At 35.1% G+C, this 16,221-nt stretch overlaps 1 protein-coding gene across 1 annotated transcript in view; it reads left to right on the top strand.

Annotated features, from left to right (window-relative positions):
- The window catches only part of PCDH15 (protocadherin related 15), a 1,798,632-nt gene that overhangs the window by 1,425,498 nt on the left and 356,913 nt on the right, over window positions 1-16,221 (top strand). The window contains exon 17 of the mRNA XM_045164127.1: window positions 8,472-8,665. Within this exon, the coding sequence (XP_045020062.1) occupies window positions 8,472-8,665 (194 nt within the window). The remainder of the gene's footprint in view (window positions 1-8,471; window positions 8,666-16,221) is intronic.

Here is a 16,221-nt window from a genome sequence, read left to right on the forward strand (position 1 = left end):
CCAATGAATATTCAAGGTTGCTTTCCTTTAGGATTGATTAGTTTGATCTCCTTGAATCCCAAGGGACTCTCAAGAATATTCTCCAGCACCACAGTTCAAAAGCATCAGTTCTTCAGGGCTCAACCTTCTTTACGGTCCAACTCTCACACCCATAGATGATTAGTGGAAAAGCCATAGCTTTGACTATATGGACTTGTCAGTCAAATAATATGGATCTTTGTCAGCAAAGTAATGCCTCTGCTTTTTAATATGCTGTCCAGGTTTGTCATAGCTTTTCTTCCAAAGAGCAAGTGTCTTTTATTTTCATGCCTGTATGCCTACAGTAAGAAAAGTCAAATATACCTAGCCTGTCATCTTTGGAGGCAATTATACTTTCCAGAGCCCAATTAATCTTGGATTACATAGGCTTCAGATCAGCAACTGCAGTCACGTTTATCTTCTTCCTCCTTCACCTGCATACATACAGATGATTGTCTGGTTTCTAAAATTGCTATTTCAAAATGTATACATCTGTCACCATTTCTTTTTCCATGCCTGTACATTACCATAAATTAGGTTGCTACAGTAGACTCTGATTGACAACCTTATTTCTGCAGATTCCCCACAACACTGAAACAATGATTATTCTAAAACACAGACATGAATCAGAACAGGTCCTTGTTTTACTGAAGGAAGAGCCTAATCTCCACACATGCAGTCAAGAGCAGCTGTGAAATACTTCAAGTTCTTTTGTTTCACCACATGCTACATCTCTCCATGTAACCAACTTTGATACTATATATAGAGGGTTTGTTTTGTTTAACTCCAGCATAGGATACCCTTCCCATTCTACGCTTATTGACATCTCTGTCAAGTTTTAAAGTTTAATCCAAATTATACACTTTCCATTCTTTTTTACACATAATTCAAATGTTATTTTTTAGATAAAGTCTTTATTTTCATAGCAAATCAGAAAATTCATTGTTCTTTCCATCATACTTACACATATCCAATGTATCTCCAATGCATTTTATTGTACCTTGCATTAAAGTTAGATTTTACATCTCCTTCTATTCTACTGAACCATAAATTTCTTTTAGTGATCTATAACCACCTGTGATTGGCACAATGACTTCCACACAGTACAGGTTTACCAAATATTCATTGAATTTATCCCCTCAATTAATTTGCTCTCAATATTTAGAAAAAGTCTCATTCTAGAGATACACTCTGTTTGACCTAAGAATTCTCTCCACCACACACAAAGTGTTATCTTCTATAACCCTTTCTCAAAAGTCCTGTAAAGCTTTCACCTTTGCCAGTTTATCTGAGTTTAGGTTGTTGGGGAGAGCATTGAAAGTTCATGCAGTTCTCAGGATTTTCTTTGGCATTTGTATCCTTGAGGCCTTTTCATGTCTTCTCTATGCACGTGTGTAGTGTCAGAGATGTGTGGAAAGCTTATCCAGCCTTTCTATTGGACCCTCATTTTCTGTTTATTTCTTCTAAATTTATGGCTTGTTCTCAGCTTACCAACTGGAATCACAACTTGCACTGACAGACTTGAGGCTGTTTCTCATTCAATTCTCACTATAATTGATTCTTTTATTAACTCTACATCAAATTAACTATGGCATCTCTTGAAGAACATCTGCTGCTTTTCATGGCCAGTCCCATCCTTATAAAACCCATATGCCTACTATACTTGGGGTTAAGAGTGGTAAGGGGGATAATGTGCCACTGAAATAACAAGGTCATTAGCTCCTGCTTTACCTACCTAAAGTCACAGCAATTCTTCTTGAATATTATTCCCAACTTGTCTGCTTTAGTGAATCTTTAGAGCCCTAAATATTTTTTGACATTTTTGCTTAGATTTTTACTTACCTTTTGGGGAAAACAAACTATCTGATTTACTTACATTATTGGAACCAGAAATCCTGCCTCCTAGCTCCAATTATTTGCCATTTTAATAAAGCAATTTCAACCAGATGGTAAAGATGAGACCAGATAAATCAAATCCCTTATGATTATACAGTTTAAGTGACAAGTAGATTAAAGGGATTATATCTGATAGACAGAGTTCCTAAAGATCTTTGGACAGAGGTTCCTAACACTGTACAGGAGGTGGTGATCAAAACCATCCCCAAGAAAAAGAAATGCAAAAAGGGAAAATGTTTGCCTGAGGTGGTCTTACAAATAGCTGAGAAAAGAACAGAAGTAAAAGGCAAAGAAGAAAAGGAAAGATATATCCACCTGAATGCAGAGTTCCAAAGAATAGCAAGGAGAGATTTTAAAAAAAGTTTCTTAAGTGATTAATCAAATAGAGGAAAACAATATAGGATGGGAAAGACTAGAGATGTCTTCAAGAAAATCAGAGATACCAAGGGAACATTTCATGCAAAGATAGATACAATAAAGGACAGAATCGGTATGGACCTGACAGAAGCAGAAGATACTAAGAAGAGGTGGCAAGAATACACAGAACTATACAAAAAAGATCTTAATGATCCAGATAGTCATGATGGTGTGATCACTCACCTAGAGCCAGACATCCTGGAAGCTGAAGTCAAGTGGGCTGCACTCAATATGCTAGCAGATTTGCAAAATTCAGCAGTGGCCGCAAGACTGGAAAAGATTCAGTTTTACTTCCAATCCCAAAGAAAGGCAGTATCAAAGAACTTTCAAACTACTGCACAATTACACACATTTCACAAGCTAGCAAAGTAATGCTTAAAATTCTCCAAGCTAGGCTTCAACAGCATGTGAATCAAGAACTTCCATATGTTCAAGCTGCATTTAGAAAAGGCAGAGGAACCAGAGATCAAATTGCCAACATCCACTGGATCAAAAAAAAAACAACAAAAAAAAAGCTAGATAATTCCAGAAAACATCTACTCCTGCTTCATTGACTATGCTAACGCCTTTGACTGTATGGACCACCTCAAACTTGGAAAATTCTTAAAGAGATGGAAACACTAGACTACCTTACCTGCCTCCTGAGAAACCTGTATTCAGGTCAAGATGCAACAGTTAGAACCAGACATAGACCAATGGACTGGTTCCAAGTTGAGAAAGGAGTACTTCAAGGCTGTGTATTGTCACTCTGCTTATGTAACTTATATGCAGAGCACATCACGTGAAATGCCAGGTTGGATGAAGCACAAGTTGGAGTCAAGATTTCAGGGAGAAATATCAGTAACCTCAGATATGCAGAGGACACCATCCTTATGATGAAGAGGAACTAAAGGGCCTCTTGATGAAAGTGAAAAAGGAGAGCAAAAAAGCTGGCTTAAAACTCAACATTCAAAAAGTTAAGATCATGGCATCCAGGCCCATCACTTCATGGCAAAGAGATGGGAAAACATGGGAACAGTGAGAGACTTTATTTTCCTGGGCTCCAAAATCATTGCATATAGTGACTCCAGCCATGAAATTAAAAGACACTTACTCCTTGGAAGAAAAGCTAATACCAACATAGACAGAATAGAAAAAGCAGAGACATTACCTTGGCAACAAGGGTCTGTCTAGGCAAAGCTATGATTTTTCCAGTAGTCATGTATGGATGTGAGAGTGGGATCATAAAGAAAGCTGAGCGCTGAGGAATTCATTCTTTTGAACTGTGTTACTAGAGAAAACTCTTGAGAGTCCCTTGAACTACAAGAAGATCAAACCACTCAATCCTAAAGGAAATCAACCCTGAATATTCATTGAAAGGACTAATGCTGAAGCCTAAGCTCCAATACTTAGACCTCTGATGTTAAGAGCAGGCTCATTGAAAAAGACCCTAATGCTCGGAAAGATTGGGGGCTGGAGGAGAAGGGGGCAACAAAGGATAAGATGGTTAAATGGCATCACCTACTCAATGGATATGATTTGAGCGAACTCTGGGAAACAGTGAAGGGCAGGGAAGCCTGGCATGCTGCTGCATGCTGCAGTCCATGGGGTCGCCAAGAGTCACATACAACTTAGCAACTGAACGATAAGAAATGTGTGCTTCTTATATTTTCACAAACAGGCCAAGAAAGAAATGGAACAAATCTAGCTTATTAAATGCAAAATAAAAGGAATGAGGAGGATACACTAGAAAATAGAAGTGAATGTCTAGAAAGAGTGAAATCTTTTTTCTACTTTAGCCAAAAATCAAAATAAACCTAGCCTCAGATAATAACTGAGCTTCTGGAAACTCTCCTCAGTGAATATTTCTTAAGAAAATGCTCACCACAGCACTATTTCTCACACTTTATATTATCTAAGTGAAATTTGAAAGTTTTAACTATAAAGTTACAATACAGTCCTTACTAATACAGTCCTTACTAATACAATATTTCCTTTAGCAATAGGAAAACAAACAAAAAACCAAAAAAAAAAAAAAGAAAAGAAAATTGAACAAAACCTCTGGTGAGGTTTCCAGAGCACTTTTTATTATTAATAATGCCAAATTTATGTCTATGCAAATTAGAAAATCCCTTTTTATAACAGCAGAAGACTATGGTATAAAAGTTGCCTACATGTACCAAAGGAAGCAGTGTAGCTTTATTCTTTATTGTTTGATTGTTATTTACACTCTTAGTAAAAACATTAAAAAATTATTTTGCTTTCTATATCAGGTATGGAATGTTTCTGTCCATGTTTTAGAGTCCATCACAGTTCTATTATAATTTTTATTATAAATGGGAGCCATTAAAATAATTTAATGCCATTCCCTTAAAACCTTCTTATCTAAAACTGCATCATTCTCCCTGGTTTTTCGTGCCCTCAAAACAAACAAAGGGAAAAAAAAAAGAGAAAAAAGAGTTCAGAAACTACTCTACATATTCAATATCAGGTATATATTAATCTTTTCATTATTTACTTGAGTCACACAATGACTCTCAAACTTTTTATTATCTCCCATAAAACCTTCATCATCTTGCTTCTGTTTACCTTTTTCATTGTGTGTTAGCCTTTCTCTAGTTCATAATATTTGGCCTCTGTGAGAGCGCTATTTATTTTCTTAATCTCAGGGTCCTTAACTTCACCTCAAATAGGCAAATTTTTTTTTTTTTTTTTTTTTTTTGTGGGATGTCAAGGTGTCTGAGGGCAAGGATATTTGTAATATGTACATATTGGAATACTGAGAGGAAGGAATTTTGTCAGGGTAAGGTTAAACTTCCTGAAAAGGACTGTGATACATTAGAGAAAAGAAATACGTTAAACAATTTAGTGTTCCTTACCATTCAGATATTGTTTTGGTAAAACAATTAAAAGTCACATATTTTAGTTTACTTTCATCTGATAACATCTGAGTGACACTTTGCTTTCCCCATGTAAATTAACCCATTTTTGTTTAGGAGGCAGATTTTCCCACTAAATTAGGAACGGTCTTCATATACTTTTAATATCCTAGACCAGGGGTCCCCAATCTCTGAGATCTAATGCCCGATGATCTGAGGTGGAGCTGATGTAATAGTAATAGAAATAAAGTATGCAATAAATGGAATGCACTTGAATCATTTTGAAACAATCCCTTCTCTCCTTCCAGTTCGTGGAAAAATTGTCTTTCATGAAACTAGTCCCTGGTGTCAAAAAGGTTGGAAACCACTGTCCTAGACGACTGATCACAAGATCATTGATTTGTTATTGAATTAAATCTCCACCACAGTTTAGTTTCAGGGGTTTTCTTTTACGAGATGCTATCATTTTCAGGGTTTTCAGAGTCCGTGTCTCGGCTATCTTTTCTAATCTTGAGCCACTAATAATTCCTTTAAAATATTTTTGTTTGCATGTCTATGACACAATATGTGAATTCTTGACCAACTATTTTATTACTTACTGCTGAAAGACTGAAGCTTTGTATTAAGTTACTTAGATAACAAATGTTGAATTCATTTTTAGCTTATTTATTAAACTTCCTACTTGTTAATGGTTTCTGTAGTGCTAGTTGTAGTCCCTGAATATATTTTCTCATCTGTGATTGGCTGGCTGTGCAGTTCGAGGATTGTTTGTATCACCTGTGCTTTGTAGTACTGTTTGGTATTTACAGCACCTCCCAGATGGCTGCCTTCTGCAATTTAATTATCTTTGAGCTTATCCTGTCTTCCAATATTATTTACGAAAATGTTAAATAAGAGCAACCATAATACCTGTATCCCTAAAGCACATTCCTCAACACTTCTTCTTAACTTGATTCATTGCCATTTATCATTAAATTCCTTTAGCCAATTTAAGTCCCAGGAAGAATGTTAATATTGAATCCAGTTTGAGCTAAATTTTAATTAAGATTTCCTGAGACATTGTGTTAAGTGATTTACTATAATCAAAATTGATATCTCCTCTGCTACCCCTGTCCTCTAATTTTATCCACACACAAAAGAAAATGAGCTTGTCTGGCATGAATAATTCTCCATAAATATATATCATTCATTTTGACTGTTTCTACAAATTGTTTCCTTCTCTTTGCCTTTAGGACTATGTCTGTCATTCTCACATAAGTCCCAGAATCATTTCATGGAATGCCTTTCCTTCTGGCAACAACATCTGTTCACTCCCAAATACCCAATGTCAGACTTAGCTGAATTTATACCTCTGTTTAAAATTTCTTGTTTTTACTTCTCAATTATTTTTGTTGCTGCTATTTCCATGCACAAAATCATTCTAAATGTAGTGGAAGGATAATAAAAATAGAAATAGACTATGCCCAGTATATCCTCTTAAGCATGATGTGATGGGTAAAGAATTTTGTTTACATTTCATTAGAATGGTTAACATGATACTTTGAAATGGCCATTAATCAACACAGCGTTCCTGAAATTGAATTTATTTCAAGGTAAATGTGTATACTCACATTTTATCTAAGAAAGTACACCAGAATATCCTGTAGCCACCGAAAGGAGTCTGTGGATGACAAAGAACTGCTACTTTAAAGACATGAAACTCATGGATTAGAGATACATAAGAAAATGTCAGTAAATAAGGAATTTTTTTTCTACAACATATTTATTACAACCCCGTGTGTTTTATTTATTAATAGGAAACACATGTTTTCCTCTTAGGTGTAAACTGAGGCCAGTTTTTCTTTCTTCATCTGTCAAAGGATGAAAACAATAAATCCTGTGACTGTAAAATGTATAAGATTTCCCAGTAGAATCTTACATTTGGTTCCCTTAAGTAAATTTATACTTATCAGGAAGTTAAGGAGCCTTATTTAACATATTAAATCACGATTACATTAATTTTGCTTTGTAAAGTTAATAATAGTTTTCTCTTTTCATATATAATGATTCACAGTAGTCTTTAACTACTGGATGTCATTTGTTCCAAAATGATTATGAATATATCCAAATTAGCCTTAAAAATGTTCATGTGGTATTATTTCAGGGACTCTGAATTGAGTCCTTTTTCTCAAAAAAAGGAAAAAAACATATTAAGTTAGATATTTTAATTTTCTAATTAGATATTCTGCAATTGGAGATGTGTTTGCTTTTCAAAAGGTAATACTCTAAACCTTATCAGTCTTTTATAAGTCAATGTGAACAAGCTTATAAGAATCTTTCTTAGAGCCATGTGTAAATAAAAAGGATTCCAGGACAAGAGAGTTTCTGGAAGAGGGGAAGGAAAACAATACGACAAGAAAAAAATCAGAGCAAAAGGAAGGATGGTAGCAATAAAGGCAAACGTCAGCCATTTCATTTTTTTCCAGGCCTCTGTCCTTAGTAAGGAGAAGGAAATGGCAACCCAACTCCAATATTCTTGCCTAGAGAATCCCGTGGACAGAGGAGCCTGGTGGGCTACTGTCCATAGGGTCGCACAGAGTCAGATACGACTGAAGCGACTTAGCATGAATGCATGCATTGGAGAAGGAGATGGCAACCCATTCCAATATTCTTGCCTAGAGAATCCCAGGGACAGAGGATTCTGGTGGGCTGCCATCTATGGGTCACAGAGAGTCAGTCGGACACGGCTGAAGTGACTTGGCAGCAGCAGCAGTCCATAGTAATGTGCATTTATGTGTTAAAAGCAGGTGATGAGATAGGAAAAAAAAAAAAAAAATCCTATAGGGACATTAGGGTTCTCTTTCTTTTTTGGTTTAGTAAGTTAAAATAACCCACTCCAGTGTTATTGTTAGAACAACCCACTCCAGTGTTCTTGCCTGGAGAATCCCAGGGACGGGGAGCCTGGTGGGCTGCCGTCTATGGGGTCGCACAGAGTCGGGCACGACTGAAGGGACTCAGCAGCAGCAGCAGCAAGTTAAAATAAAGATAGCTTTCAAGATTCAAAGCCTTTTATCACTCTCACAAGAACAACAACAAAAAAATCTTTTCTGATGTGATTGCTTCATTATTTGAACACAGTAGCCTAAATTCAAGAAAACAAGAGTGTATATGACGAGAGAACTTTCTTTACTTACTGTGTGTGTATTTGAAAGCAAGCTTCTTTTGTTGGGGGGGGGGCGGGAAATGACGTGATGGTGAAAAGTTGAGTGCCCAGAGGATTTATGTTGTGATTTTCAATTCCAGCTCACTGCAGTGGACGCAGACGAAGGGTCAAACGGGGAGATCACATATGAAATCCTGGTTGGGGCTCAGGGAGACTTCATCATCAATAAAACAACAGGGCTTATCACCATCGCTCCGGGGGTGGAATTGATGGTTGGACGGACTTACGCGCTCACCGTCCAAGCAGCGGATAATGCTCCTCCAGCAGAGAGAAGGTAATTTATATCAGAACCAAATGCAGTCTTTTCATCGGTCCGGTTTAACCCCATAATTAAATTTAAGAAGCGCAGCGAGCATTCTTTTATCTTATAAACATCTAAATTGGACCAGAAAATCAGAGAGACTAGTTTCTCAGGAACTGCATATTCTTTTGTCAAATTGCAGAAAAAGTATGATAAAGTCAAGATTAAGCCACAAAATAATGAACTATGATTCCAAGATGTGAAGGATGCAAGTCTCTGTTGGGAGGGGGAGTGGGAACTGGGAAATATCAGAAGCCTGTGTCCAATATATTAATGAAAAGTAAGGTTGCTACTGAGAGCTCATAGATAATGTGCAACACATGATGTCTCAGGGATTTGAAGCCATCCCTCAGTGTCTGGATAATTATTTTTAAATTATATAAATATATATATATAATTTTATCTAGAAAATCATTATATATAATATAATCTCATATATATGTATACATATATATATATGAGAAAAAAACATTAAGAGAAAGCAAAGTAAAAAGACTTTCAATTATTACAACTACATTTATTTATTCCCCCACCTGAGATCTTTCTTTTATTTCTTGTTTGTTCCAGATTTCAGGATGCATTTTAAGAGAATATAAATTTAATATTAATACATTATTGACTCTTTCTAGGAACTTTATGTCTCTTCATTTGCCCATGTTTTCTTTTGTATCCTTTAGTAGATTTTATTTTCAAAAAAATTTTTTTACAAAAGTCCTATACTTTTTTTAAATTTAATTTTATTTTATTTTTAAACTTTACAATATTATATTGGTTTTGCCAAATATAGAAATGAATCCGCCACAGGTATACCTGTGTTCCCCATCCTGAACCCTCCTCCCTCCTCCCTCCCCATACCATCCCTCTGGGTTGTCCCAGTGCACCAGCCCCAAGCATCCAGTATCCTGCATCAAACCTGGACTGGTGACTCGTTTCATATATGATATTATACATGTTTAAATGCCATTCTCCCAAATCTTCCCACCCTCTCCCTCTCCCACAGAGTCCAAAAGACTGTTCTATATATCAGTGTCTCTTTTGCTGTCTCGTATACAGGGTTATTGTTACCATCTTTCTAAATTCCATATATATGCATTAGTATACTGTATTGATGTTTTTCTTTCTGGCTTACTTCACTCTGTATGGTAGACTCCAGTTTCATCCACCTTATTAGAACTGATTCAAATGTATTCTTTTTAATGGCTGAGTAATACTCCATTGTGTATATGTACCACAGCTTGCTTATCCATTCATCTGCTGATGGACATCTAGGTTGCTTCCATGTCCTGGCTATTATAAACAGTGATGCGATGAACATTGGGGTACACGTGTCTCTTTCCCTTCTGGTTTCCTCAGTGTGTATGCCCACCAGGGGGATTGCTGGGTGATATGGCAGTTCTATTTTCAGTTTTTTAAGGAATCTCCACACTGTTCTCCATAGTGGCTATACTAGTTTGCATTCCCACCAACAGTGTAAGAGGGTTCCCTTTTCTCCACACCCACTCCAGCATTTATTGTTTGTAGACTTTTGGATCACCAGGATGTTTCTCATTTTTTGTTATTGTAAATGGACTCCTTTCTTGTTCTTCTAATTGGCTGACATTTACACATACAAAAGTTATTAACCTATATTAATTTTAACACACTTTCTTAATTCTCTTATATTTTTATAGTTTTCCAGTTCATATTTTTATATTATCTAATAATACATTTTATAAGTAGTGATACTTTGATGTCCTTCATTTTGTTTATTTTGTTCTCTTTAATTTCATTTGATAGTACTTCCAATAAAAATGTTTGTCTTGATTTTAAGTAGGAAGGCCTCCCATGTTTCCCTATTATATTGGTTTATGGTTAAAAAACATTTTACTATGTTAATAAAGCATTCATCTATTTGTATTTTATTGACTTTTAAAAAATAAGAGTGGTCATTTATTCAAGTCAAATAATCCATCGACTATGAAAACAGTAATGACTTTTCTTTTTGAGCTAATGCTAGGATGACTGAAAAATAGATATATTTTAGAACTGTATTAAGAATACAGTTCTAAAATATATCTATTTTTCATTCCTGATATAAATCCCACTAGGCTTTGGTGTTTTAATCTTGAAACAAACTTCTGGATTATGTTTGTTGGTATTTTATTTAGTGAAATCCATCCATACTTCTCTTTTTGAGAAACTTTTGTAAAGGCTTTATATAGTTTTTATGATACTACATAGATGAAATAAACAAAAATACAAAGGAACACAAAAATGTATTAATAAGTCCAACAACAATATGAATTACTTGTATCTCTAAAGTCAATAAATCCTGTGGCGGATTCATTTTGATATTTGGCAAAACTAATACAATTATGTAAAGTTTAAAAATAAAATAAATTAAAAAAAAAATAAAGTCAATAAATCCAAATTCAATTCTCTGAAAAATAAATAAAAACATAGATAAATTGATAACTATCAGCTAGCCCAGTCAAAGAGTGGGAGAAAGTGGAACTTTGCCTAATAAATTCTGAGAGGGAAATGACATAGAAACAGAAGAAATTGGAAGAATAATTAAGAGACCACTTTGCTTTAAATAGATGCAAAAACTTGAAAATATGGATAAAATGGATAACTTTTCAAGAAGTTATAATTTACCAAAACCAATTGCAAAGACTAAGAATTCTTAAGAGATCAATTCTGTAGAGGAAAATACTACCCCAAACTATAGCAAGGCAAGGAAGTTTGACAGAACTGTAACAAAACCACTGACCATTAAAACCCCTCCAGAGCAGAAAATAGGACATTATTTTCCCTGAAGCATAACCACGTGAGAGACTTTTCTCTTCACATCCCTTTTATCATTAATCACAGACATTTTATAGGACCCGGTATTTCCTCATTGATATGTCTAGACTGTTCTTTCTCTTCTTTCTCAATATTTTATCTTTTAATCTCATTGCATAAGAATGGATGTACTATCCAGTACTCCTTGCTACTCTCATCTGCAGATGACAGATCCCTCCTCCATTTTCTCCCACTGTTATTTATAGACCTGTAGGTCACTAAGGAAGAGTTTAGTTCTTGTCTGCTTGGCATTCACTTCAACAGTATGTTTGTCAAAATGCTTAGTGACTTCATTGTCCAGCGTGGTAGAAAGCATCTCCAAATTTGCAGTTGTTTTGGCCAGGATCTCTGAAGCCCTCCTCAATGCTTATTTTTCAAATTCCAAATATAATCTTGAGCAACAAATCTAAGCTCTAACCTGAAAACATTCAGAAAACAAAAACTCCCACTACTTTCCATCACAGTCTAAGCCATTGTTCTCTCTAGTCTATAGTGTTGAAAACCTCTTCTAATAAGAAGTCTAATTAGACTTCTGCCTGAGCCCCCTTCAGAGTCTCTTCTCAATACAATAGCTTGAGTGATTCTGATAACATAGAACACATCTCTTCCTTTTGCATAGATTTCTAGAGTCTTCACATCTCAGTCTGTATAAAAGGCAACATCATTAAAAGGGCCAGTGGAGCCCAGCCCAGTTTGTCCTGGTAGCAGCCACAGAACACTTCCTCATGTCACCTCTTCACATTTGCCTGGCCTTCTACTGTGTTGTTTGTCTTAGTCCACTCCAGTTATCACACTGGTCTCCTCTCTGTCTCTGAGGCTTGCACCCACTTGTAAATATTTGAACTTGACTTTCATCTCCTTTCAGCCTGCAGTGGTTTTACCCTCAGATTTCTTTGTGGCCTTATTCCTTCAAGGTCATCACTCAATCATCACTTTGTCTGTGAATCCTTTTCTAACAGCCTGTTTGCAACTACAACAAGCTCTCAATGCTTTTATAGCCCTTTCCTGGTATTATCTGATGCACTGCAAGTACTACCGTGAAATGCACTATATGCATTTTTGTTTAGAGAATGAATGTCATTGTCTGCCTTGCTTCTTCTCCACTAGAGAGCTAGTTCAAAAGGATAAGAATCATTGTGGTTCAGTTTTCTCTTATTCCCAGAAGTCAAAGCAATTTCTGAATGCCCTAAGTTCTAAACAAGCATCTTTTTTGTTTCTTTTCCTAGATTTTTAACAAATGTCATTTTGGGTTTTTAAATAGATGAATTGGAATAAGAGATGATATGATACAAAACTCAGATTTTTTTTAGAGTTTCGCCAAGAGTTAGATTTGAAATTCTGCCTTCCCAGAAAGTATACACCAATTCTCTCCTGCTGCTGCTGCTGCTGCTAAGTCACTTCAGTCGTGTCCGACTCTGTGCGACCCCAGAGACGGCAGCCGACCAGGCTCCCCCTTCCCTAGAATTCTCCAGGCAAGAACACTGGAGTGGGTTGCCATTTCCTTCTCCAATGCATGAAAGTGAAAAGTGAAAGTGAAGTTGCTCCTAGTCCCTATTCAATTATATATATATATATAGAGATAGATATAGATATATAGATATAGATATATATAGATGTCTGTGACAGTAAGATTTTCTACCCAGTCCAACAAACCATTTATTACATAACTACCATTTATGAGAATACAAAGATAAACATAGTAATTGTCATTTGCAGACCAAAAGAAAATTACAGTAAATTGTAGAAAGTAGAACTATAAAAAAATCAATTTACCATGGTGGAGTTGAGATTGAGGTAAATTTTCAGCTTTCTGGGACATTGATGAGGGCACTTGTCATAACAGGGGAGTATTTAGAAGATCTACTACAACTAGAAGATCTAGAAGTACTAGAAGATTTACAAGATGAGTTTAGGAGAATGAGCAGAGGTTGACCACATTAAAAAAAATAATAAAGCCAATCACATTATTCATACAGCTGGAGAAGTCTAAAATAACTTGGTATTTTGGATAATTGCAAGTCAGTCAGCGAATCAGTATATTAACTATGATTCAAAGAGGGTCAGTAGAGTTAAGGGTCATATCATGGAAAATTTAATTTGTTTTCTTAAGAAGCTTGGAGTTATCTAGTCAATGGAAGCAATGAAAGGACTTTAAAACATAAATTCATCTGAGATAGTTTGGTTTCAGGAAAATCACTCTGGTGCCCCTACAGAAGATAGATTTGAGGGAAGATGAAGCTGTAGGCAGGCTTCCCCAATGGATCAATGGTAAAGAATCTTCCTGCCAATGTAGGAGCCTCAGGTTTGATCCTTGGGTCATAAAGGTCCCCTGGAGAAGGGAATGGCAACCCACTCCAGTAGTCTTGCCTGGAGAATTCCATGGAAAGAGAAGCTTGGTGGGCTATATAGTCCATGGGGTCACAAAGAGTCAGATATGACTTAGCAACTGAACAACAACAAACAGCAGAAGCTGTAGGTAGATAGATGACTCAGGACACCTCCACTAAGAAATGTCGCTGATGGGTTGAACTGGGCCATCGGTAAGGAAAAATGGAGAGAAGGAATTATTAAAAATTGAAAGTCTCTCCCAGGTTTTTATCTAAGCTGACCGATTGGTAGCAATGTCAATAAGGCACGCATATTTGAGTGAAAGGGAAGAGCTCAATTTCATACACGTTTACTTGTATTTACTTGGAATAAATACATTAATATATTCAAAAAGAAAATGGATATACATATCTGAAAGTGAGAAGACATTCAAGGGCTATATCTTGTGTAGAAACAAATAGAATTCATTTATACAGTGAACAGTTACAGAATCTAAAATGAGAGTCTAAGTTTGAATTAATTTAAAATAATAGTGTCATTCATGCTGGGTTATTCTGAAGGGAAGTTGAAGATGACTGATACTATTTAATTAATGTGTCAGGGCTAGACATCATGCTAGTAACCTTTATATATAATTTTTAATCTTAACAAAAAAATTGTAACTCTTGCATAGCTCTATTTATTTTTATAAACCAAAAATAAAAACTGAAAAGGATAACTTACTTGGGTACATGATCCCTTGCCCACTTTCATAAAAAAGTGTTGATAACCATAGTAAACAAGAGGTAGAAACATAACTTGAACTCAGGACTCTTAGATTCTAAAATCTTCCCCTTCATTCTGTTCCATATCCATAACCCTTAGTAGTTATTATTCTGGTGAAAAAATGATAAGATAGTAATAATATTAATGCTAATTATAAACATAAATATATCTTGTCTTTATTATTTAAACTGTTATTAAAACCCGATAATAGTCATCTATTTATTTTGTAACTTATTTTCATTGAAGATAGTGCTGTACTAAATAGATGTCTAATCTATATGTGCCTGCATATTATGATTGATATTTTTAGACAACTTTATTATTTAATGAGTGAGATTTTAAATTTGTTTTGAAGTTCTGGTTTGCAAGTCATATCGCTGATTTGCCTTGATAACCTTTGTTTACAGTAATTTGTAGTCTAACTGGTTTTTACTTAAATCAAATTGTATTCTACTCCTGGAAACAAAGTGGCATTTTCAGAATTTGAATATACAGGTCTTTTCAGTGATATGAGGCATTTATTTGACTTAGTCTCACTGTTTTCTTTATAGACGGTGGTTTGGGCACTAAAAGACCACCTTATGATGGTTGATTATCAAGTGGGACCTGCAGAGAGTAAAATCCATATACCTCCATCCTACCTGCCACAATAATGTTATGTTTCCCTAGAACAATGACACTTGCTATTTTCTGGAGGAAAATTAGTCTTTCAGATTAAGTTGATGATTGAACTGAAGAGTTGTGAGGCTTTGCTTTCAGTATTTCTTTTGGAAAAAGATGCTCTTAGAAAATTATGAACATAAAAATATAGATTGTGACATATTTTACAAACTGATCCAGACGACAGCAGTAAACATGGAAACCTAATTAAATGATAACACTAAAAGCAATGATGACTTGCTGTCTTTTCTAATAAACAACCTCAATTCTAAATGTCAATAACACTGACTCTCAAAATGAAGATTTATGAATTAACTAGCAGAAGAATTAACTGTTTATATACTTGTTATTCTAATTGATTAAACTAGCCAAAGAATTAGAGAGTAAGAGGAGCCATAGTCTCTAGTGGTTTTGTTTGGGGGAATTTTCTTTTTTTTTCAGTTGTTGATAAACAGAAGAGGACAAAACAAAAGATTTTTTTAAAGTAGTAAGATACGTTAGATAGTATTTACTTTTTGTCTGTAAGTCTTCTTGTATGTAACTGCATTAAATTAAGTAAATATTTAATCTTAGTATGAGTTAAAGTACTACTATTAAGTATTTATCAAAATCTATAGATAAAATTCAGTCCCTTCCCCCAAATATAAAACAAATCATGATAAAACAACTGATGCCTGGCAAGGAATACTTTTTTGATAATCTATTTTCATGGAGTTCAAGGTTGTATCTAACTAACACAACATTAAATCACCCATTCTCAAATAAAATTATTTTTCAATTACGAATATATATATATTAAAATAACTTCACATAATATATTTAACATTAATAATAAAAATGTATGGAAGTATTCATTTTAGCAAAATTGTACTGAGTTTCCTCTTGGGAAGCACTAGAAATATAAGACAAGATGAGCTTTTTTCCCTCACAGCATTCATATAGAGGCACTG

The sequence above is a fragment of the Bubalus bubalis genome, chromosome 23 (assembly GCF_019923935.1).
Source record: "Bubalus bubalis isolate 160015118507 breed Murrah chromosome 23, NDDB_SH_1, whole genome shotgun sequence".
Taxonomy (NCBI): Eukaryota; Metazoa; Chordata; class Mammalia; order Artiodactyla; family Bovidae; genus Bubalus; species Bubalus bubalis.